The sequence below is a fragment of the Neoarius graeffei genome, chromosome 7 (genome assembly GCF_027579695.1).
Source record: "Neoarius graeffei isolate fNeoGra1 chromosome 7, fNeoGra1.pri, whole genome shotgun sequence".
Classification (NCBI taxonomy): Eukaryota; Metazoa; Chordata; class Actinopteri; order Siluriformes; family Ariidae; genus Neoarius; species Neoarius graeffei.
The window spans coordinates 73190899-73215548 of NC_083575.1; the positions used below are offsets into that span (position 1 = coordinate 73190899).

Here is a 24650-nt window from a genome sequence, read left to right on the forward strand (position 1 = left end):
AGGTCACAAAGGTCAGATGCCTAAAATAGTTTTTCTTCAGTAGCTTCCTTCCTTTTTGATGCATATTTTCAAGATATTGCAGGCAAATTAGGAACATGAAGGACGAGACTTTGTGGTGGTGGAGGCAGGCCCTTGGTGTTGAGTTTTACATGTTTACTTTGTAACCTGATCAAAATTAGCTCCCACCATAAGGTATTTCTGACCATCTTTGAAATTTAACACCTATTATCTTCCATAACTTCCAATCTTAGAGTGCTTAGAGTGCTCAGACTGAGTGTATGTGTCAGCCATTTCCAGTCCTATGTCTGTGCAGCAGACATTTCACACCAGATCAGCTTCAAACTGAAACCACTGGGAAAAAAGGGCAGTGCCATTGAAGCAATATCACAAAAAACTTATGTTCTACTGAATTTTTCTGCATTAGTCTTTCTAGAATCAACTTAAACATGTCATTCTTTTATCCACAGAAAAATGCAAGGCTTCTGGATCCTGCTCTTGGCTGTTCAAATTATGTGTAAGATTTTTTTTTTCTTTCATATTATCTCACTCCACCTGGCAACTTGTCCAGGGTGTACCCCGCCTTTCGCCCATAGTCAGCTGGGATAGGCTCCAGCTTGCCTGCGACCCTGTAGAACAGGACAAAGTGGCTAGAGATAATGATGAGATTCTCACTCCCATGCATTCTCAAGAATAATCCAGGACATGCCTCTACAAGCACTGCAGTCCTTGTCCAAATTTATACTCTGCATTTAACCCATCTGAACAATGTGTGAGCAATGAGCCCACACATACCCAGAGCAATGGGCAGCTATGCTACAGTGCCCGGGGAGCAGTTGGGGGTTAGGTGCCTTGCTCAAAGCCTAACCTTCAGGCCATGGCTGCCCCATGTTAACCTCACCACGTGTCTTTGGACTGTGGGTGAAACCGGAGCACCCAGACATGGGGAGAACTCCATATAGAAACTCCACACAGAAAGGCCCCTGTCAGCTGTTGGGCTTGAACCCAGAACCTTCTTGCTGTGAGGTGAAAATGCTAACCACTACACCACCGTGCTGCCCATCACAGTACTGTGCTGCCCAAGATCATTCAGAGTACAATACTCTAGTACTATCCATCCATCCATCATCTGTAGCCGCTTATCCTGTTCTACAGGGTCGCAGGCAAGCTGGAGCCTATCCCAGCTGACTACGGGTGAAAGGCGGGGTACACCCTGGACAAGTCGCCAGGTCATCGCAGGACTGACACAAAGACAAACAACCATTCACACTCACATTTACACCTATGGTCAATTTAGAGCCACACTGTAAAAAATGATTTGTTGTTTTAACTTAAAAAAGTTAGTGCAAGGGTTGCCTTAAGGGCTGCCTTAAAATTTTGAGTTCACTGAAATTAATATAGTAAGTTCTCAACAATTTAACTTACTATGTGAATTCCAGTGAACTCAAAATTTTAAGGCAGCCCTTGCACTAACTTTTTTAAGTTAAAACAACAAATATTTTTTTTACAGTGCACCAATTAGCCTAACCTGCATGTCTTTGGACTGTGGGGGAAACTGGAGCACCCACAGGAAACCCACGCAGACACGGGGAGAACATGCAAACTCCACATAGAAAGGCCCTCGTTGGCTGCTGGGCTCGAACCCAGGACTTTCTTGCTGTGAGGCGACAGTGTTAACCACTAAAGCACTGTGCTGCCACTCTAGTACTACATTCTCCTATTTTTATACTGAACCTAAGCAGTATAAATGAATAGGTTTACACCAATGTCTGTGTATTACAAAGAACCAAGTAAATGATTTTGTCATTAAGTTACCAACAATTCCAAAGAAAACTGTATAATTACGTGATATTAATTGTATTAGCATATGCTGTGGTAGTCATTAAGTACATTTTGAAGGTGTAGAATTCTTCACTTTTCCTCTCTTTCTCTCCTTAGTCTCCTGCATTGCTATTACTATGACTAAGACATATCATGAAGAACTGGTGTATGGCGAGAAACTGAGTATCAGGCTGTCGGTGGGGTCTGAGAAACTGCAGTTTACCTCTGTGAATGAAACAAAGCAGGATGTTCTTTCGTCCAGATTCTCTGCACCCAAAAGGGGGATAGTAACAGGAAAACTTATGTCTAATTATAGGAAATTTATAATTCGTTCTGTCACATTTGATAATCAAGGAACCTACAGGAACATAAAGATGTGCATTCATTTATTGAAGGTTATCAGTAAGTGATATTAGGCTTTCATTAACATACAATTCTCATGCCAGTTTTCGTTTTCAACTCCTAGTTTTATATTTTTCCATTATTTAAATTGTTTTTATAATATACAATGCTTTCTCTGCACAAGCTTCCTATTTAAACGAGAGTTTAATACTACCTCTGTTAATTGATTTGGAAGCTAAAAGGAGTTCTCAGCAATGTGTGGCTGGTGAAACGTTTAAAATTCTTTCGGGGCGACCTTGTGAGGAATGATGCCACACTACAGTTTTCAAACCATGATTTCAACCTCACTTTGGTGAAACCCAAGTCACCTGAAGTCATCTCGCATCTCTACGGATCCAGGTGACTAGCAACAGCATCGAGCTGCTCAGTGTCAGTGTGTTGGATGTGGGCAACTACACACTCCAAGATAGTCTAAATCGCAAAGTTAAGATCATCTCTATATAATTGGTTGGTGAGTTTTCATCTTAAATGCTTGAGTGTTCCCAAAAATATTTATATAAAATCTAAAGTTGTTCTTCTTAGAATTAATTAGAGGAGTGCATCTGGCAAATAGTTTTATAAATTATTAATCAAACAAATTGATTCAACTATCTAAAAAAGAAGTTAACATGACATCACAAAGTCAAAGTCCCTCCCACACCAGGATCTGGTCTTCCCAGGCAGTATCCTGTCCCAGTACTACCCAGCTCTTTGAGGCACATGGGTGCAGCGCTGATCTTCGTTTCCATAACCCTCGGCCACTTGCCTATTATATCGCTATGGTTACAGTGTGGGGGGGGAGGTAGGTGACAGTCCTTTGGGTCCTTTGGTAACCGTGAGAGTTTGACTCCCTACTCACATCTGTATTGCAGCATGCCTTGCCAGATGGAAGTAGGTATTTTTTTATGATGGTCTTTGGTATTACCCAACTGTGAGTAGAACTCCCGGTTGAAAGGTGGACACACAAACCACTAGGCCAACTCGTGGTAAAATTACATAAGCGCCCCCCCCCCCCCCCCCCCCCCCCCCCCCCCCATGTTACAAAACCATTTCTCTACTTTTGATTCTCAGTTTCCTCTATCAGCCCAGAAAAAAGCATTACATCAGGGCCAAAAAGGGCAGCCACATGATTCTACCCCCTGTAGCCTCAATAGAGTACTTCTTGAAAAAAAAAAAATAATAAAATAATATATATATATATATATATATATATATATATATATATATATATATATATATTTTTTTTTTTTTCATTTGTCTTCAGTAAGCACCTACTAGTAAACACACCTACCAGCTTTGTTTAGGATTTTTTTCTGAGTTCGAACCTCACGGTTGACTGGAGCCTTTCTGTGTGGAGTTTGCATGTTTTTCCTGTGCCTGCATGGGTTTCCTCTCACAGTCCAAAGATGTTAGCCCTACAATAGATTGGTGACCTGCCCAGGGTGGACCCCACCTCTCACCTGAAGTCAGCTAGGACTGGCTCCAGCTTCCTTGTGACTCTGATGGATAAGCTGTATAGATTGGCTCTAGCTTCCCCTGTGGATGGATTGATTTCAGTTTGTTCTCTCTCTCTCTCTGTCTTCTTTTTCCAGACGATTGTGCATTTGTCACACACAGTCTCAGAGATGCACAGGAAATCATTAACTGTTTTTCTGAAGCCTCCAAAGCTTTTGGCCTCACAATCAGGATAAAGAAAACCAAGCTGCTCGAGCAGCCAAGACATCATGAATAATCTCCAAATAAACCAACGATCTTTATAGATGGCCAGGCTCTAAAAACAGTAAACACTTTCACATACTTAGGATCTACTGTTATGGACGATGCAAAAATGGGCTGTCAGTCAGTTTGTGTGTTACATGGCAACACGCAATGCTTTATCCAGCTGCTGCTTCTTTGAGAGCCATTTGCATTGACAAGGCAAAAATAAACAATATTTGGCTATATTGTGCCTGAAATATCAGTTATTCAATATTAATTTTTTGTTTAAAGAACTGTCGTATTTAAGCAATGAGCAAGAGTGCTGTTGTACTGAATATCAGTAGTGTTTTTGTTTGTTTGTTTGTTTTTTAAATAATATATACTGTATAGATACAGCAGTGTTATTACATTTATACAACAGGGACCTTTTTCTATCAGGTAGCACTTATCTCATGAAAATTAATGAGCCTTGAGGGTGAGATGTGAGATACTATTCCAACCAGACTCTGTAAATGGAAGCAGATTGAGGTTAAGTATAACTACTGTATATTATCAAATAAAGATTTAAATGCATTTATTATCTTTTCATTTAGTAATGTAAAAAAAGCAGCTATTTGTGGATTAAGGGGCTACCAGACCCCAACTATTTCTACTATACTTTCAACTGTATTATTATATATACAACTATATATTTCAACTATCGCCAATTCCCATTTTTCTGATTGCGCTGTAAATTTTGAAAAAAAGATCAGTCAGCCATTCTGACAGGGTTTTCAGTGAAATGAGACAGATTTCTGCACAGCAGGGTCCCTGGTGTATTTCTGATGATTTCCCCTATTATTATTATTATTATTATTACTACTACTACTACTACTACTACCACCCTACATGTAAAATGTTCTTATTTATTAGTTACCATTCTTATATGTTCTCCTGGAAGAATCATCACATATCGCTCTTACTAGCCTTGTATGATGCTCATTGTTTCCTACACATGCTTTTACATAAAAAAACCCTCCACAATAAATGATTTAATTGTCCATAACTGATCATCTAATTAGCATTTCCACATTTCAGAAGACTAGGAGAGGGTTCAAAAATATTACTTACTGAGAGGTTGGGATAGTTTACCAACAGTGGCAATCACAAAAACTCAGCTGGACAGTGGATTTTTAAGTGATTCCTCATTAATTCAGAGTACACCATAAAAAATAATAAGATTTTATATATATATATATATATATATATATATATATATATATATATATATATATATATATATGATGGACTCTCCCCGTCGATTTCGACGTATGAGGATCCAACAACTAATAATCTTGCTTTTATCGTTTTTTCAGTTCACATGTTTGTGCCATATGTGGCACTTCAATCCCGCTAGAGACTTGCAAATGAACCCACAGATTGTGCAGGTAGTATGAGGATTGCATGAACGTGTAGCAGGAACATTGGCTGCAGCTTTGTTGTGTTGCCTTGTTTCGTGCAGTCGAACGATGTTGCTGTCATCATGCTGTTTTATTCCGGCTTTGCACCATGAACGCCACTTGGTTCGCACTTTGGCCACTTCTTCAAAGCTCTTGGGTGGTATGTGCACATAGGAGAGGTTGGTCTTGAGCTTGTTTTTGTATCTCAGCCAAGGCCTCCCAACATTCCTATATCCACTGTCAAGCTGGATGTACATGAGGACTTTTGGTATTCTTTCATCCAGGGGCGTCAGAAGCATTTTTAATGTGGGGGGGACACACTGGCGGGGGGTCCTCCGCCAGAAAATTTTTAATTAATTTTCAACAATAAGTCCTCATTCAACTAGTCCATATATTCATCAGCCTGTTTTTAAACCCACCGCTACACCTAAGATAATGAGATGAATGTGACACAATTTATCACCAACAATGACTTTATGGGTGCATTTTACTTTTTATTTTGTGTTTTCTATTTAGTTTTAGATGTAACACAACATGCCACTGGGCCAAGCAATAGTGACACTCAACTGTATGTTTAAAAATAAGAATATTCATAATCTCACACAATGAACAGGCATGACATGGCATCATGCAAACTTCATAACACAAAATCACACTGTGTCAAGCAACGGTGACACATAAAAAATAACTTCACACAATGAACAGGTGCAATTTTGTTCACCTCCAACAGTGACTTTAGTGGGTGCATTTTACTTTTTTCCGATTTAGCGATACTCATAACAAAAATGGCATGGCATCATGCAGTCTTCATAACACAAAATTACACTGGGTCAAGCAATGACACATAAAAGAGAACTTCACACAATGAACAAGTGCAGTTTTGTCAACCTACATGCAATGGTGGTACTACAGTAGCATTTACAGATTAGTATAACAAATAGATTTATAGATATAACTCCTTCTTTATTGGTGCCACCACAATTTCTACCACTTCATAACTTTTATCCCCCTTTCCTTTCACAATCCACCTGGAATAACATCCATCTCTCTCCATCGCTTTCCTCTCTACTATTCCTTCCCCATACACTGATTTCCCATCTTACTTTCCAGAAAACTGCCAAAGACCAGACAAAACAAGGAATCAATAAATATCATCAGAGCAGACTTGACCTCATTCTTGGCATTACAGTAAGGCAGGCCTACTGGGTTTGAATTAAATGATAGCTAACGTTAAGCTAGCTGATACATCTCCTAACATTGACTAGCCAGCTAACTGCACTAACATTTCCATTGGGACAAAAAACCCTGTCCTGTGGGGAAATTTTGACTGACTTTCCGCTTCTTTGTAAAGAATGTCCTTATGTCCATTGTGTCTAGGGAGGGAGCAAATACTGCAAACAATTCATCATCAAGGGGCGGCACGGTGGTGTAGTGGTTAGCGCTGTCGCCTCACAGCAAGAAGGTCCTGGGTTCGAGCCCCGGGGCCGGCGAGGGCCTTTCTGTGTGGAGTTTGCATGTTCTCCCCATGTCCGCGTGGGTTTCCTCCGGGTGCTCCGGTTTCCCCCACAGTCCAAAGACATGCAGGTTAGGTTAACTGGTGACTCTAAATTGACCGTAGGTGTGAATGTGAGTGTGAATGGTTGTCTGTGTCTATGTGTCAGCCCTGTGATGACCTGGCGACTTGTCCAGGGTGTACCCCGCCTTTCGCCCGTAGTCAGCTGGGATAGGCTCCAGCTTGCCTGCGACCCTGTAGAAGGATAAAGCGGCTAGAGATAATGAGATGAGATGAGATGAGACAAAAACCCTGTCCTGTGGGGAAATTTTGACTGACTTTCCGCTTCTTTGTAAAGAATGTCCTTATGTCCATTGTGTCTGGGGAGGAGCAAATACTACAAACAATTCATCATCAAGGGGTGGCATGGTGGTGTAGTGGTTAGCGCTGTCGCCTCACAGCAAGAAGGTCCTGGGTTCGAGCCCCGGGGCCGGCGAGGGCCTTTCTGTGTGGAGTTTGCATGTTCTCCCCGTGTCCGCGTGGGTTTCCTCCGGGTGCTCCGGTTTCCCCCACAGTCCAAAGACATGCAGGTTAGGTTAACTGGTGACTCTAAATTGACCGTAGGTGTGAATGTGAGTGTGAATGGTTGTCTGTGTCTATGTGTCAGCCCTGTGATGACCTGGCGACTTGTCCAGGGTGTACCCCGCCTTCCGCCCGTAGTCAGCTGGGATAGGCTCCAGCTTGCCTGCGACCCTGTAGAAGGATAAAGCGGCTAGAGATAATGAGATGAGATGAATTCATCATCAACCAAGAATACCCCATTAGGCTAAGCTTATTTCACTATTTAGTTGAATATTAATTGAACGTGGCCTAGGGTTAATTTTGAGGGCATATAACAAAAGAATAAGGTTTTAGCAAAAGCTAGACATTGTGAGGTTGCAATGGGGATGACGTCACCTCCTCCACTTTCCAGCAGCTGCACCAACATTTCTCTGCTCGCGCTGAGATTCACTTCACTCGCGCGCGGTGAGCTGTTGTAGGGAGCGCCCGGAAAACCCAGAGTGGATTTTCAGTGGGATGTGTATTCTCTTATCGATCAAGTGGAATGGATTCTTTCACGAAGCAATAGAAACGGCGCTGGGTGAACTCATATTTTATGTTAAATGTGGGGGGGTCCAAACGAAGAATTATGAAATGTGAGGGGGACATGTCCCCTTCACATTCAATGGTGGCGACGCCCATGCTTTCATCACTCATCCATGCAACATGGCCAGCTCAACGCAGCTGTGATTGCATGAGGAAGTCTTCTATCCCACCGATTTTACACATCTCGAAAAGATCAGCATTGGCCACCTTGTCATGTAGGGTGAAACCACAGATTGCCCGAAGACAACCTTTGTGGAAAACGTCCAGCTGATTGATATGCCAACAATAAGGTGTCCATGATTCCGAACCATACAGGAGTGTGGTGAGAACAACCGCTTTGTAGACCTGAACCTTGGTGTCCAACCGAATACCTCTATCATCCCATAGGTGGTGATGTAGTTTCCTGAATGCTGTGCTGGCTTTAGCAATACAGTTAACAATTTCGTCATCAAGAGATCCACTTGAGTTGACTATACTACCCAGGTATTTGAATGACTTAATGTACATCAAATTCTTTCTGTCAACTTGGATGGAAGTGTCTGGGAATTGGTGAACAGGTGGATTCTGTTTTACACCCCTGATCTGCTTGGGAGTGGGAACAGGTTGGTGGATCACCTCAGTCTTCTTGATGCTTATAGTTAGCCCAAAGGCTTTGCAGGCAAGAAAGAATCAGTCTACAAGGGACTGGGCTTCCTCAAGAGAAGGTGCCACAAGAGCAGCATCGTCTGCAAATAGAAGGTCTCTTATAATGTTTGTTCGCAGTTTGGTCTTCGCTTTGAAGCATTGGTGATTGAATAAACCACCACTGGTCCTAAACTGGAACTTGACACCACTCTGTCACCAAAAGCCTGCTTTAGAATCACTGAGAAGAAGAGAGCGAACAGCACTGGAGCCATGACACAACCTTGTTTTGTGCCATTTGTGACATCGAATTAAGCAGAAGATTTACCATCTGATACTACTGTGGCTTTCATGCCTTCATGAAAAGATATTATGACGTTCAACATGTTGTCAGGTATGCCGAGTTTCTTCAATACTTTCCAGAGAGCTTCCCTGTTGACAGTGTCGAAAGCCTTAATAAGGTCCACGAACACCGTGTACAGCTCCTGATTCTTTTCACGTGCCTTCTCAGCAACCTGACGAAGAAAGAATATCATGTCAATCATACCACGGCCAGAGCGGAAACCACACTGAGACTCAGGATAGACGGCGTTGACTATGTGCTTAATGAGCCTATTAAGAATCAGTTTAGCTAGGATTTTACCTGCAATAGTCAAGAGTGAAATTCCCAGATGGTTGTCACATACACTCTTGTGATCTTTGCTCTTATACAGGTGCTTTATGGATGCATCTTTGAAGTCTTGGGGGACGCGGCCTATTCTCCAAATCTGAATAAAGAGGTCATGCAACTTCTTCACCAGTTTCTCACCTCCGCATTTGAAGACTTTTGGTGGTAAGGAATCATTGCCAGGTGACTTCCCAGACAAGATTTGTTTGATGGAGTCCAGAACCTCCTGGTGGGTCGGCTCCAATGACAATTCTGGTAGTTCTGGTAGTTGGGCAATGGATTCAATAGCGTCATTGTCAACGACAGAAGTTGTATTTAACACGGTCTCAAAGTGTTCCGTCCAGCGCTCGAGAATCTCAGCTTTTTCAGTGAGAAGCGTCTCCCCATCAGATGAGAGGACAGGGATTGCACCGTTCTTTTGGGGGCCATACACGGTTTTGAGACCGTCATAAAATGCCTTTAAGTCCTTTCTATCCACTGCTTCCGGAAGAATAGAATAGAATGCCTTTATTGTCACTGCACAAAATGTACAATGAAATTTAGTTCATCACAGGAGAGCAAAGCCGCTGCATACGTACGCGCCGCCACTCTTGGGCACTTCAGCCCAAGGCCGTCCTATGTTAACCTAACTGCAGGTTTTTGAACTGTGGGGGAAACTGGAGCACCCGGAGGAAACCTACGTAGACACGGGGAGAACATGCAAACTCCACACAGAAAGGCCCCCATCGGCTGCTGGGCTCGAACCCAGAACCTTCTTGCTGTGAGGCAACAGTGCTAACCACTACACCACTGTGCTGCCCCTTTTTTTTTTTTTGCTTTGGCAGACCACCAAGCCTCCTTCATTTGGCGGAGAGCCTTCTGTACTTGGACTTTGCATTTTTTGTACGCAATCTTCTTTGTGAATGAGTTTTTGTCCTCGATCCAGGCTTTGTGCGAGCTGTGCATATGATGTATAAGTAGCTGGACGTCTACGTTGTTGTCATCAAACCAATCCTGGTGCTTGTGTACTGGGAGCCCTAGGACCTCCAAAGATGTGCTATAAGTTGCATCGCACAAGGCCTTCCAGGAAGACTCTATATCATCAGTTATCTCAACCATGTCGAGAACTGTGTCCAGCTTATTTGCAAGCTCATTCTGTTTTTCGGCAGTCTTCAAGGGCCAGAGTATTTGAGGATATATATATATATATATATATATATATATATATATATATATAAAACACAGTACTGTGCAAAAGTCTTACGCACATGTAAAGAAATGTTGTCAACTAAAATGTCTTAAAAATAATGAAATGAAATGTTTCAACATAAAAAAATACTATGAACAGCAGTGATTCATAATAAGTGAAACAAAGTCAGTATTTTGTGTGAAATGACCCTTTGCTTTAAAAAAAAAATAGCAGTCTCAGGTACAGTGAATGCAGTTTTATAAGGAAATGAGCTGTAGGTTTTACTGAGCATCTTACAGAACCAGCCACAGTTCTTCTGGACACTTTGACTGTCACACTCGCTTCTTCATTTTGCACCAAAACTCAGTAGCCTTCATTATGTTTTCTTTTTTAATCTGAAAAGTGCTCTTTTATGTAATATGCTGCTCAGATACAACTTTTTTTCCTGTAACATTTAATTTTGTGCTGGAAAATGAACGTTTGCACTCTAAAATGTTTTTGTACCGACTCGATAATGTAGAAGTCATAAAATAGAAATCTATAACGAAGTTTGTATGAAAAAAAATCCAGGGTGCCTAAGATTTTTATATGTATGTCTGTATGTATGTATGTGTATATGAATGATAGTCTGATCTGTCAGTGTGTATGGGGGCGGGGCAGACAGAACAGGGCGGGGCAGAGGGGCAGTCAGTGCAAAAAGAGAAAGTTTCCCTTCTTTCTTTCCACAGAAGTCCTAATAAACATTCATTAAACGCCTCCAATGAGCTGTACCGGTCATTCTGAGGTAAACACTATTATTTAGGAAACATTTGAATCTAAATGTGCATCTCACTTCGTTCATTGCGCCTCCTAGCGGAACCTTTGAATGTATTTATCCCATTGATCTCACACGTGACTGCCGGAAACCCTCTGACGTCATTTTTTGGACTGGGCGTGACAGTGGTGTGTGTAGGTTTCCGTGAGAGACACTTATTAAAAACAGACACTGCAGGCTGAAGCAGACTGTGGTTATATTGCAAATAAATAAATATTTATCAAATAACATGCAGCTTGTATGACTTATTATACATGCTATAGTTTAATTTTGTAATAAAAAAAACAAACAAACCCTGAATACAGACATCAAAGGCTCCTAAAATGGGTTCTTTATGGAGTAGGAGGGCTCCCAGACTCCACCTATTTGCTTTTGTCAGTCATGTTTACTGATTGTGTTGTAAAAGTTGTCATGGTCTGTTTTTGATTTGATAGTCAGTTTGCACGTCCGGCTGGATTTTTGATGCTTTATTATTTTATTATAATTAGACTATGTTTTAGTTGATTGCTTGTAGTGCTGTGCGGTGAAGGGTAAAGTTGTTTCTTCTTGGCACTCAGGAAAGTAACGGGTTTCCTGCATCTACTCCAGAAAAACTCCATCTCCGGTGAGTTTAACCTCCAATAAATAATTCTACTGTGTGTCTGTGTCTCATCACTGGACCAAAGGCTGGCTGAGGTCTCGAGTGAACCAACTGATTTGCTATCTTTGTTTTTACTGCTTGGGTTCTATGAAATAAGGCTGGAGAAAAGGAGGTCTGATTTCCTGTTAGACTGCATTACTTAAGACTGGAGACTCTTTCGGTTATTGCCCCTTATGATTTATTTTTGAATTAATTGTGGTGTTTTGCAAATGCAATAGATATATACTTTTTTTTTTTTAAAAAAATTAATTTATTTATTTGCCATTTAGTGTCTACCCTTCGGCTTTGTAAAAGATTATTGAGCTCTTGTGATCACTACTTTTTTTTTTATTGCTCTGCATACATGTGAAAAACAAAACAGGCTCTCGTATTAGGAAAAATAAAAGTACTTAATGAGTAAACAAAGACTAGAATAAAAATAGAATTGAAGCTAGAATCAACAATATATCCATATTTCAGTGATTCTCAATCATCTTCGATTTATTTAATGTTTTATTGCATTTAATTGATTTGATTTTATTCATTTATCATTTGTCCTAGAACGAGTCCTCCATATAACATGACTTCTGTAGGATCATTAATCGTAGAAATTTTTTAAATATCTAAATATCAAAACATTTAAAAAAAGATTTCCCCCCTTTTTTGTTAAGAAATCAATATAGATGCAGTTTTTTTTCCAGTCAAATGTATCATGATTTGAGAAATGGTATTTAAGGAATGTTTCATTTACCTTTTGATCAATAATTTTAAATAAAAAAAATACAAGTAAGAATCTGAGATGTTTAAAAAATAAAATTTAAATTAAAACCAGAGGTGATCTTGAAGAATTTTTATTTCCTGAGAATTAAACAGTTCACTGGATGAAAAATGCACCGTTTGACACTTTTCAGTGTTCTTCAGCTTGTGTCTTCATGGGAACCCTATCAGCTCGGATGTAGGACTTGACGACAAATTGGACAGGGTTTCAAGTTGAATTCATTTTATAGATTAGGTACTTTTACTTTGTTTGTAAACCTAAAATGAACTGGAAGGGGCAACTATGACTAGAAAGACCTCATGGCCTGGTGTCAATTCTAGTGATCAAGCCGAATCATAAATCCATTTTATCATACAACCAATAATAAGATATTCGGTATTCCATTACAGACATGTATGAGGGAAAACAAATAGCCTTTATCGATTATACAGTAACAGTAGCAGTCAAAAGTTTGGACACACCGACTAATTCACAGGTTTCTGTATTTGGGGTATTTTCTACATTACAGAACAATACTGAAGACATCAATAACATATGGAACATATATGAAATTATGTGGTAAACAAAAAGTGTTAAACAAAATGTTTCATATTATTTCGTATTTTTCAAAGTAGCCAGCGTTTACCTTGATAACGCTTTGCCCACTATTGTCATTATCTTAACCAGCTTCATGAGGTAGTCACCTGGAATGCTTTTCAATTAACAGGTGAGCTTCGACAGTAAACAGCCCTGTTCCATAACTGTAGTAATCCACATTATGTCAAGAACCACTCAACTAAGTAAAAAGAAATGACATCCATCATTACTTTAACACATGAAGTGTCGTTTTTACTTCATAAAAATAAAGAAAAAAAACATTTAATTAGAAGGTTTGTCCAAAATGGTACCGTATGTAACCAGGGGAATGGAGGTAAAAAAAAAAAAAAAAGAGATTAATGTAATGCAGAAATGTTACTTGACTGATAATTAATATGTAAAGACAATGACATTTTTGTATAAGTCACAAGTCCTTGTTTTGAATTCTCTAAAGAAATGAGTCGAACTATTTTTTTTGGACATTTCTTACTCCATGAGCAATTTTGGTTACTACATTTGTGAAATTCATGTCTTGGATCTGTCTGAACATGTTGATCTAACCTCCTGCATTGTTTGTAGCTGGCTTCAACTTTAATGTCTCACTGTTTCATTCACAGAAAAATGCAAGGCTTTTGGATCCTGCTCTTAGCTGCTCTTACGTGTAAGACATTTTGTTTCATTTTCTCACAGCCTCATGCGTGCCCAAGAATGATCTAGAATATTCCTACAAAGATTGTCATTCAAAGTACAATAGTACCACATTATCTGATTTGTACTACAAATTAAAATAGTTTTTGTCGTCAGAATGACTGCAAAGAATAGTATATAATTGTGTTAGTCTTAAGTTTATTAGCATTATGGTATGGTAGGAGTCATTATGTACATTTTGAATGTATTTCTTTCTCTCTCCCTCAGACTCCTGTGCCACTCTTACTAAAACTAAGACCTATCGTGTGGAACTGATGTACGGCAAAGAATTTACAATCAAGCTGCCGGTTGGGTCAGAGAAATTGACGTTTATCTCTGCAGATAGTTCCCAGAAGAATGTTCTGTGGGACAAATATGTTGGGGCAAAAAGGGGATCAGTAACGGGACGAGATGATGACAAAAAATTTACAATTCGTTCTGTCACATTTGAGGATGAAGGAACCTACAGTGTGCTTAACTTCTGGGACAAAAAAGCTGCCATCTATTTATTAAAGATTATCCGTAAGTGACTTTAGACTTTCAGTTCTGTGTTCACATGTATTTGTGTCACAATGTAGAAAGGGGTATTATGCATAAGTGCGGTGCACACACACATACAGAGATGAGCTACCTTACCACCTAGCCAGAAGACTAGTAATCACCTTGTGTGTCTACACTCTTAGAAAATAAAGTACATTAGTGTACCTTTCGGGGTACACTGGCTTATCACTGGGGCAGTACCCTCTAAGGTACTTATTTGTACCCTTTATATACTGCTTAGAGACACATATGTACGTTTTTGGCCCTAATAAGGCACATATAGTTACTTTGAAGTCCAGTAATAAGCCCTAGGGGGTACATTAGTGTAGACTGTACCTTAGAGGACAGAAATGGACTCCTACTGTACCCCTGTTTCTGACAGTGTATGGTTCTGTGCACGGACTGATCTTGAAAGCTGATTGGTTGGCAGAGAGTTGTATCTAGTGGCATACCTGTGTACACTCAGAAAATAACGTGCGTTATTGTACATGCTGCTGGAATCTTAATTTCCCTGAGGGAACCCTCCCAAAGGGATCAATAAAGTTTTATCTAATCTAATCTAATCTAATCTAATTTAGAGGTACACTAGCTTGTCACTGGGGCAGTACTCTATAAAGTACTTATTTGTGCATTTTATATGCCGCTTATGAATATGTATGTACCTTTTTGGCCCTAAAAAGGTACACATGATTACCTTGAGGTCCAATAATGAGCCCTAAGAGGTACATTAGTGTAGATTGTACCTTGGGGCACAGAAATGGACTCCTACTGTATCCCTATTTCTCACAGTGTAAGCATTGTGATGTTTGTTCTGTAGGCTTAAACAAATTCAGAATATTATTCAAAGTAAGATGGTCAGCTAAAATCTGAAGTGTAAACAATAAAATGTTAAAGTTTATAACTTTTTTTTATTTAAACATTTCTAATTCCATGATTGATAGAATTGTGGCTTTAAACGCTGGTTAAATTGAAATGCTTTAATATAAGGCTCACTTCATTTTGCTGAGTACAGATGAGTGCAAACACTACAAAAGCGCCTTCAGTGAGAATGAACTCGATTTATAATTGATCATGCAAGATTTTTTTTCCTCCAGTATGTTCTCTTCTTTTTATTATTTTTACTGCCAAACATGAAACTATTTTTTGTTCTTATTGCATGATGTTGCACCTTCCAAGTTGTGCGAGTCTGGCAATCCTCTCTGTACATTCTGTAAATTTCAGTGTAGTTCATGTGACACAGTCCTCGAGTGGACACACCCACATTATGCAAGCGTCTGTGCGTGATGCCTTGACATGTGTATGGAAGTATAAATCATTTTTGTATGGCTTAACTTTTTCCTTTGCAATTTTCCATGATGCACAATTCTATGTACAACAGGTAAAATGTCCTTTGTACAAACTTATTCAATACTATCTCTTAAATGTTTTAAAAGCTAAAACAGGTGTCCAGAATTGTGTGGCTGGTGAAAACTTAAGAATTGACCTGAGTGGTCTTTCGAAGAATGATGCCACACTCCATTTTTCAAGCCAATATTACAACCTCACTCTCGTGGAGCGTGGCTCACCTGTGGGCAACTTGCATGCTGAGTACCTGGGACGGATCACGTTGACTAGCACCGGCATCGACATACTCAATGTCAATGTGTCAGATGTGGGCAACTACACACTCACCGATCGTCTAAATCGCAAAGTCAAGATCATCTCTATGGTCTTGGTTGGTGAGTTTTTACTTGGAATTTCTGAATCTTTCCAAAAATAGTTCACGTATTAAGATGTGCTGGTTGGAATGAACTGGACCCTGGACCTATGAGGTGGTGAACTTGTGGTGCACTGCCTGCTATAATATTAATTCACAGCTATTACTGATCAACTAGCAACTATTATTATTATTATTATTATTATTATTATTATTATATCCACATTAAACTGGATATGAACAATCGTACGCTCTGATTGGCTTCTCTACTGCTAGGCTATCAGCTCATATACCGTAAGTAAAGAAAAACAAAATGGCGGAGCATTTTGCTGAACCAACCGAGGATGAAATAAAAAAAACTACTTGAACCCCCCCAAAAAAAAAAAAAAATTGGAATAAAAGTATTTGATGGTAAGAATGCATCTTTTTTTTTCTTTCAAGAATTATTGTAGTATTTTTCACAAATTGCTACTATCATTTTTGTTTTAAATCATTTTGCCGGTTTGTTTACATTCTTCATTTTTAAGCATTAAAATATGTTTAGTTTTTTTTTAGACTGGTTCAAAAGCTCAAAGAAGTTTTGAAAATTATGTAACTGAAATGTCCAAGGAAGAATTAAATAAATATCTAAAGCTATTCTATACCTCAGCAAGACAGCACTTTTGACAAAAAAAACAACACTAAAGTCAATTCGTGCAGCCATCGATAGATTTTTAAGAAGTCCATTTAAGCAGAAATGATTTTGTCGGATGTTTTGTATAAAGTTTTTATTTATTGAATCTGCAAAAAATAAAAATGCTCTGTTTCTCAAAATCCAGTGAATATGAATAGAATACAATGGTTATTCCACTCAATCTCATTGTACATGGCTTATAGCCTACTCAGCGCTATGCGCCTCATTGGCTATCAGCTCATGTACGACAAGATTTCATGGAATAACTGTTAATTATACAGTGATTTAGTTTTCACTTACACTCCCAGTAAAAATTGGACACACCAAAACAAAACACACCAAAACAAAACACACAAAAACAATTAATTTTTTTAATTGCTTTTTTAATTCAATTAAAATATATATAAAAGAGACTGTGATAAAGGTGTGTGTTTGAAAATGTATCTCTAAAAGATCTAAATAGTGAAAAGTTAATGTCCATGTATAAATGTATTCTTATATTACAAAAAAACAAAAAAAAACAAAAAAAACCCTCCCTGGGTGAAGTTCCTTTATGAAGCTGCTTGAGAAAATGCCAAGAATCAATAAGAATACTTAATTGTTTATGGCATAATTTTAGTTGTATTATTTCATTGGGCGGCACGGTAGTATAGTGGTTAGCGCTGTCGCCTCACAGCAAGAAGGTCCGGGTTCGAGCCCCGTGGCCGACGAGGGCCTTTCTGTGCGGAGTTTGCATGTTCTCCCTGTGTCCGCGTGGGTTTCCTCCAGGTGCTCCGGTTTCCCCCACAGTCCAAAGACATGCAGGTTAGGTTAACTGGCGACTCTAAATTGACCGTAGGTGTGAATGTGAGTGTGAATGGTTGTCTGTGTCTGTGTGTCAGCCCTGTGATGACCTGGCGACTTGTCCAGGGTGTACCCTGCCTTTCACCCGTAGTCAGCTGGGATAGGCTCCAGCTTGCCTGCAACCCTGTAGAACAGGATAAAGCGACTAGAGATAATGAGATGAGATGAGATTATTTCATTGTGTTAATGTCTTCATCATCATTATTCAATATTAGGAGAAAATAGTACAACTGAAGAACAATCTTACATGAATAGCTGGATTCAAACAATAGTGTATATTGTTTCATAAGTATAAATCTTGGAATAAACATAATTACTGGTTAAAATATCAAACAAATTAGCATCAACTAAATACAACTCCGATTCCAAAAAAGTTGGGACAAAGTACAAATTGTAAATAAAAACGGTATGCAATAATTTACAAATCTCAAAAACTGATATTGTATTCACAATAGAACATAAACAACATATCAAATGTCGAAAGTGAGACATTTTGAAATTTCATGCCAAATATTGACTCATTTGAAATTTCATGACAGCAACACATCTCAAAAAAGTTGGAACAGGGGCAATAAGAGGCTGGAAAAGCTAAAGGTACAAAAAAGGAACAGCTGGAGGACCAAATTGCAACTCATTAGGTCAATTGGCAATAGGTCATTAACATGACTGGGTATAAAAAGAGCATCTTGGAGTGGCAGCGGCTCTCAGAAGTAAAGATGGGAAGAGGATCACCAATCCCCCTAATTCTGTGCCGACAAATAGTGGAGCAATATCAGAAAGGAGTTTGACAGTGTAAAATTGCAAAGAGTTTGAACATATCATCATCTACAGTGCATAATATCATCAAAAGATTCAGAGAATCTGGAAGAATCTCTGTGCATAAGGGTCAAGGCCGGAAAACCATACCGGGTGCTTGTGATCTTCGGGCCCTTAGACGGCACTGCATCACATACAGGCATGCTTCTGTATTGGAAATCACAAAATGGGCTCAGGAATATTTCCAGAGAACATTATCTGTGAACACAATTCACCGTGCCATCCGCCGTTGCCAGCTAAAACTCTATAGCTCAAAGAAGAAGCCGTATCTAAACATGATCCAGAAGCGCAGACGTCTTCTCTGGGCCAAGGCTCATTTAAAATGGACTGTGACAAAGTGGAAAACTGTTCTGTGGTCAGACGAATCAAAATTTGAAGTTCTTTATGGAAATCAGACTGTTGTAAAGAGAAAAGGGGATGTCTCACAGTGGTAAACATGGCCTTGTCCCAACTTTTTTGAGATGTGTTGTCATGAAATTTAAAATCACCTAATTTTTCTCTTTAAATGATACATTTTCTCAGTTTAAACATTTGATATGTCATCTATGTTCTATTCTGAATAAAATATGGAAGTTTCAAAATTCCATATCATTGCATTCCGTTTTTATTTACAATTTCTACTTTGTCCCAACTTTTTTGGAATCGGGGTTGTACATAACACCAGTACCAAATACTGATCAAGCACATTATTGGAGAGCTACACCAAGAAAAAACAATATGTAAAACAAATGTTGCCAGGCAAAACAACCCTTGCCCGGTAGCACTTATGATGACTATGACGGAAGATATCACAAAAAAACGATTTTGACCTTTTTGGTGACCTTGATTTTGACCTTGTGAATGTGAACATACTTGGCCAGTAAACATGGTTCTGATTCTGATTCTCTGCTGCTCTCAGCCAATCAGAACGCACTGTACTGCTTACTGCTCTCAGCCAATCAGAACACACAAATGCACAATTGTTACATTCTTACAGCATGATGACATAGTGGCTACCGCCTCTATATGAGGCAGTAGTCACAAAAACCTTGACCGGATGACCCCCAAAATGTTGGAGGTTCTGTTTGAGACCAATGCCCATCTATCCTGAAAGTTTCAGGAAGATTGGTCCAGCTGTTTTCCTGTAACATCATTAACAAAAAAACAAACAAACAAAGAAATCCCACTGAAGCAAATACCTCGCCCCCTGGTGGACTCTGTCCTGGGCGAGGTAATGAACCAATTAGTTAACCTCACCATATCATGGCTTACTATGCTATTTAAAAAAAAAAAATTCAAAACTGTAACCATAAAGTATAACTATAAATTGTGTAGCCCTACCATATGCAGTACCAGTCAAAACTTTGGACACCTTCTAATTCAATGTTTTTTCTTTATTAATTAAAAAAACGCTTTGGGGTGGCACGCCGGTGTAATGGTTAGCGCTGTCGCCTCACAGCAAGAAGGTCCGGGTTTGAGCCCTGTGGCCGGCGAGGGCCTTTGTGTGGAGTTTGCATGTTCTTCCCATGTCCGCGTGGGTTTCCTCCGGGTGCTCCGGTTTCCCCCACAGTCCAAAGACATGCAGGTTAGGTTAACTGGTGACTCTAAATTGACTGTAAGTGTGAATGGTTGTCTGTGTCTATGTGTCAGCCCTGTGATGACCTGGCAACTTGTCCAGTCCAGGGTGTACCCCGCCTTTCGCCTGTAGTCAGCTGGGATAGGCTCCAGCTTGCCTGCGACCCTGTAGAACAGGATAAAGTGGCTAGAGATAATGAGATTTTTATATATATGTATGTATAAAAATAGTTTACAACATTTTATGTTAAAATTAAACAAGTCTGGTCTGTAGGGATTTGACAAGCATCATTTTTCATATTCCATTCTCATCTAATCTACTGAGGATTTCACTTGCTGCTTTATTTCTAGTATGTGGAGTAACTTTTATTTAGCGCCCACCCATCTCTCTCTCTCTCTCTCTCTCTCTCTCTCTCTAGATCATCATGGAGTGAATGGAGCTCCTTTCATGGGTCTGCTGATGTTGCTTGGTATACCACCCTGTATTTTCTGTTGCTGCAGAAAGAGAATCTGTAAAAAACGCAACCAACCCACAAACACCACCACTACCACTGTGAAGTTCGACAACCAGATTAATCCACCTGGACCTCCACCAGCTTACAACCCTGCAGTTCCTTCAGGCCCCACACCGGTAACACACCAGCACACAACGTGGCACACAGAGATGCATGAGCAACATTTTTTTTTTTTTAATACCCCAAATCTCAGTTACATTAGAGATGGTATTTTGTGTCCTTTGGTGTATATATTAGCTACAAAACAGTAGTGTACACTGATCACTGATTTGGGACATTACAGGAAGGACTGGGTGAATAAATTGTTCATTTTAAGGCTTTTACACATGCATTATTTTAATCTCTTTGTAAATTCACCTCCCTCTATCCTGCTTTTGTTTTAATTAATCCTTGGCACACCCTCATGGCCACAGAGATCCCAGATATCCATGCCTGCCCTCTGTTCCTTTTTGAAGCTTCATGGTACAAGGCTTGCATCACCTTTTGACTGGAAATTGTGCTTGGTCCCATCACCACCACCCAATGCATTTCTGTGAGCTTTGGTATTACAATATGCAGATATGTCCACTACAACATCAGTGCCAGGGTTGTACATGTTGCTGTACATACAAGTCCTGGCTGTGCATCTCATCTGAAACAGAGCTACAGTTTCAGTGCTCTATTCTGTGGAAAGCATGAAGTAGAGCATCAGTGGTACATTTGATTGGACACTCAGGTGCTCATCCTATGTAAATTAACGCATGTAAAATTTTAGCCACTCCTGAAAAAGCATGCCACTAGGCAGGGGTCTGTATTACACAGCTGGCGCTGGTTTGAATGGTGTGTTTACCCCGATAGCGAAGTTCTTTTTGTCAAGTTGTAAACATGGCAGTCACCTATGAATGCAGAGGAAATGGCAGTCACAGACTGCCTTTTTAAAATTAATTTAAATTTGTGCTTTGTATTTTACACTGATTTGGACAAGGCATACGAAGGAATAGTACCCTTAAGCTTCTGGCATCTCATTTATCAATTTTATACATGCATAATTTTGTGCCTAAACTGCGTATATGCATGCTTCTATACAGGCAATGTGATTTTATCAAGTTTTGCTTGTGCATGAGGATGTGCATACTACATTTCTGCATATGTAGGAGCCTCTAGTGTTAAGAAAAAAGTGTAATAGGTGAGATTGCATCTCACTTCCTGCCCATCATATAATTGAGAGAGTAATATTATTTATGGTAATACAATAGTCTATGCTGCTCACAACAAGGTCCACCACTGGAAGCTCTATGCTGAGAGTCGGGTTTGTTTGCCCAGTGCAATTTTACTTGTGCTCTTTTAAGAGGAAAAAGTACACAAGTACAGTGAAATCTAACCCTTCTGAAGCAGTGAAGCAAGTGAGCACACACGCATCCAGAGCAGTGGGCAGGGGTTAGGTACCTTGGTCAGGGGCATTTCAGGGGAAAGTGCTGTTCATTCACTCAACTCCCCTCACGTTTTTCCTGCCGATACCGGGAATTGAACCGGTGACCCTTTGGGCCCAAGGCTGCTTCTCTAACTTTCAGGCCATGGCTGCTCCATCGCCTTTTCTGAGCAACTGGCACATTTCAAAGAGAAATTAGAGATGGGTCTGGCATTTCCCAATCAACTATGAATCAAATAATGATGCTTCTTACCTTCATTTATATCTTTCTAATCATGATCCATAACATTTTCAAAACCGGCAGCAAAAGAGGACAGCAAAAACGATGAATTGTCACGTCATAGCAGAATTTCTAATTGTAATTCGGACAATAGAATATACACATGTACAACCCCAATTCCAAAAAAATTGGCATCCTGTGTAAACTGTAAAGAAAAACAGAATGCAATAATTTGCAAATCATGGAAACCCTATATTTCATTGAAAATAGTAAAAAGATAACATAGCAAATGTTGAAGCTGAGAAATTTTATTGTTTTTTCAAAAATATATGCTCATTTTGAATTTGATGTCAACAACACACTTTAAAAAAGTTGGGACAGGGGCATTTTTACCACTGTGTTTCATCACCTCTACTTTTAACAACACTCTGTAAACGTTTGGGAACTGAGGAGACCAATTGCTGTAGTTTTGGAAGAGAAATGTTGTCCCATTCTTGCCTTATATACAATTTCAGTTGCTCAACAGTTCGGGGTCTCCTTTGTTGTATTTTGCACTTCATAATGTGCCAAATGTTTTAAATGGGAGACAGGTCTGGATTGCAGGCAGGCCATTTTAGCACCCTGACTCTTTTACTATGGAGCCATGCGGTTTTAATATGTACAGAAAGCAGTTTGGCATTGTCTTGCTGAAAGAAGGAAGGCCTTCCCTGAAAAACATTTTGTCTGGATGGCAGCATATTATTCTGAAACGTGTATATATCATTCAGCATTAATGATGCCTTCCCAGATGTACAAGCTACCCATGGCATGTGCACTAATGCACCCTCATACCATCAGAGATGCTGGCTTTTGAACTGTACACTGATAACAAGCCAGATGGTCCCTCTCTTCTTTAGCCTGGAGGACGTGGTGTCTATGGTTTCTAAATAGAATTTCTACTTTTGATTCATCAGACCTCGGGGCAATTTTCCACTTCACCTCAGTCCATCATAAAAGAGCTCAGGTCAAGAGAAGGTGGCAGTATTTCTGGATATTGTTTATATCTGGTTTTAACTTGCATTTGTGGATGCAGTAATAAACAGTTTTCACAGATGATGGTTTCCTCAAGCATTCCTGACCCCATGCAGTCAGTACGTTTACATGCACATAGAGAGAATCGAATTTCTGCCGTTGCTCGACTGAAATCGAAGTTCAAAATGCCATGTATACACCTTAATTCGGCTGAAATTGAACCGAACTTGATTTCTCGGAATCGAGCTACACGACCTAGATTATGTGATTTCTGCCGAGCTACTTAGTGCATGTATACCCTATCGAGCTAGTAGTCGAGCTACTTACTGCCCCTTCCGGAAGTGACGAGTGACGAGACCACAAGTGGGAAACACAACAGCCTCGGTTGGCATGACAACTGTAGTAGCGAGCAGCAGAAGAGGTCAGGAGGAACAAACGAAGAAGAGAAAATGGCGATGTAGAGCTCTCTGAAGTGTGGGTGGAGCACAGAGGACGGCAGGACAAAGCTTCTGGTACTAATAGGCTTTTTATTGTCAGACTTTTCAGTTTAACAGCCTACTTTTATTCTTGAGAGAAGCACACACGCGCGCGCTGTGTTCTAGTCCCGGGATGAGCTCTCCCCTCTGCTCTCCCTCTGCCTCCTTAAATAGGGCGCGGTTACTGGGAAGACACACAAACACAGGTTAATTACCGTCAGGTGTAGTGATTCTGCCACTCACCTTCCCTGGCTCCGCCCTCCTGTCACAGACCGGCGCTTGACCACGCCCCCACTGCCACAGGCAAGCAGAAACATGCACTTCTGGAGCAATGAGGAGACAGAGTTCATGCTCATTCAGCTTAAGGAGTTGAATATATTAAAATTCATGGACGGGAGAAAAACGCACAATGGAGAACACGGAACTGATAACTTTGTTTACACTCTTGAATAGCTCTTCTTCATGACGACAACCGGAAGTGTACCAACACGATGGGGCGTGTAGCGCCACCTGTGGCTCGGGTGCACAATGCACCTCACACAATAGCCCGATTTCATTGTGTGCATGTAGGATTGGATTTCTCTGGCACCCTGCTGGGACCTTCAGCTCGATTACCGACAGCAGCTCGATTTGGATGTGCATGTAAACGTAGTCACTGATTTCCAATGCAGACATGTGTCTGCTTTTAATGCAGTGTCTCCTGAGGGCCTGAAGATCACAGGCATCCAATGTCAGTTTTCAGCCTTGTCTCTTGTCTACAGAGATTTCTTCAGATTCTCTTAATCTTTTCATGATATTATGTACCATAGATGATGTGATCCCCAAATTCTTTGCAATTTTACATTGAAGAACGTTATTCTTAAATTGTTGCACTGTTTGCCCATGCAGTTTTTCACTGAGTGGTGAACCCATCCCCATCTTTACTTCTGAGAGATTCAGCCTCTCTGGGATGTTTTTCCTCCAATCATGTTACTGACCTGTTGCCAATTAACCA

General features: G+C 40.0%; 1 protein-coding gene across 2 annotated transcripts in view; it reads left to right on the forward strand.

Annotated features, from left to right (window-relative positions):
• Nucleotides 1-490: 490 nt before the first annotated feature.
• wu:fc21g02 overlaps nucleotides 491-24650 on the forward strand; it is a 31582-nt gene continuing 7422 nt past the window's right edge. Inside the window, exons 1-6 of one of the 2 annotated variants that reach the window (XM_060926387.1) lie at nucleotides 491-512; nucleotides 11802-11848; nucleotides 13835-13878; nucleotides 14133-14426; nucleotides 15878-16162; nucleotides 20446-20657. In XM_060926387.1, the coding sequence (XP_060782370.1) occupies nucleotides 13839-13878; nucleotides 14133-14426; nucleotides 15878-16162; nucleotides 20446-20657 (831 nt within the window). In that variant the 5' untranslated portion in view covers nucleotides 491-512; nucleotides 11802-11848; nucleotides 13835-13838. Of the gene's footprint in view, nucleotides 513-11400; nucleotides 11619-11801; nucleotides 11849-13834; nucleotides 13879-14132; nucleotides 14427-15877; nucleotides 16163-20445; nucleotides 20658-24650 lie in introns of those variants that run through there. The other variant, XM_060926386.1, reaches the window with a different exon arrangement.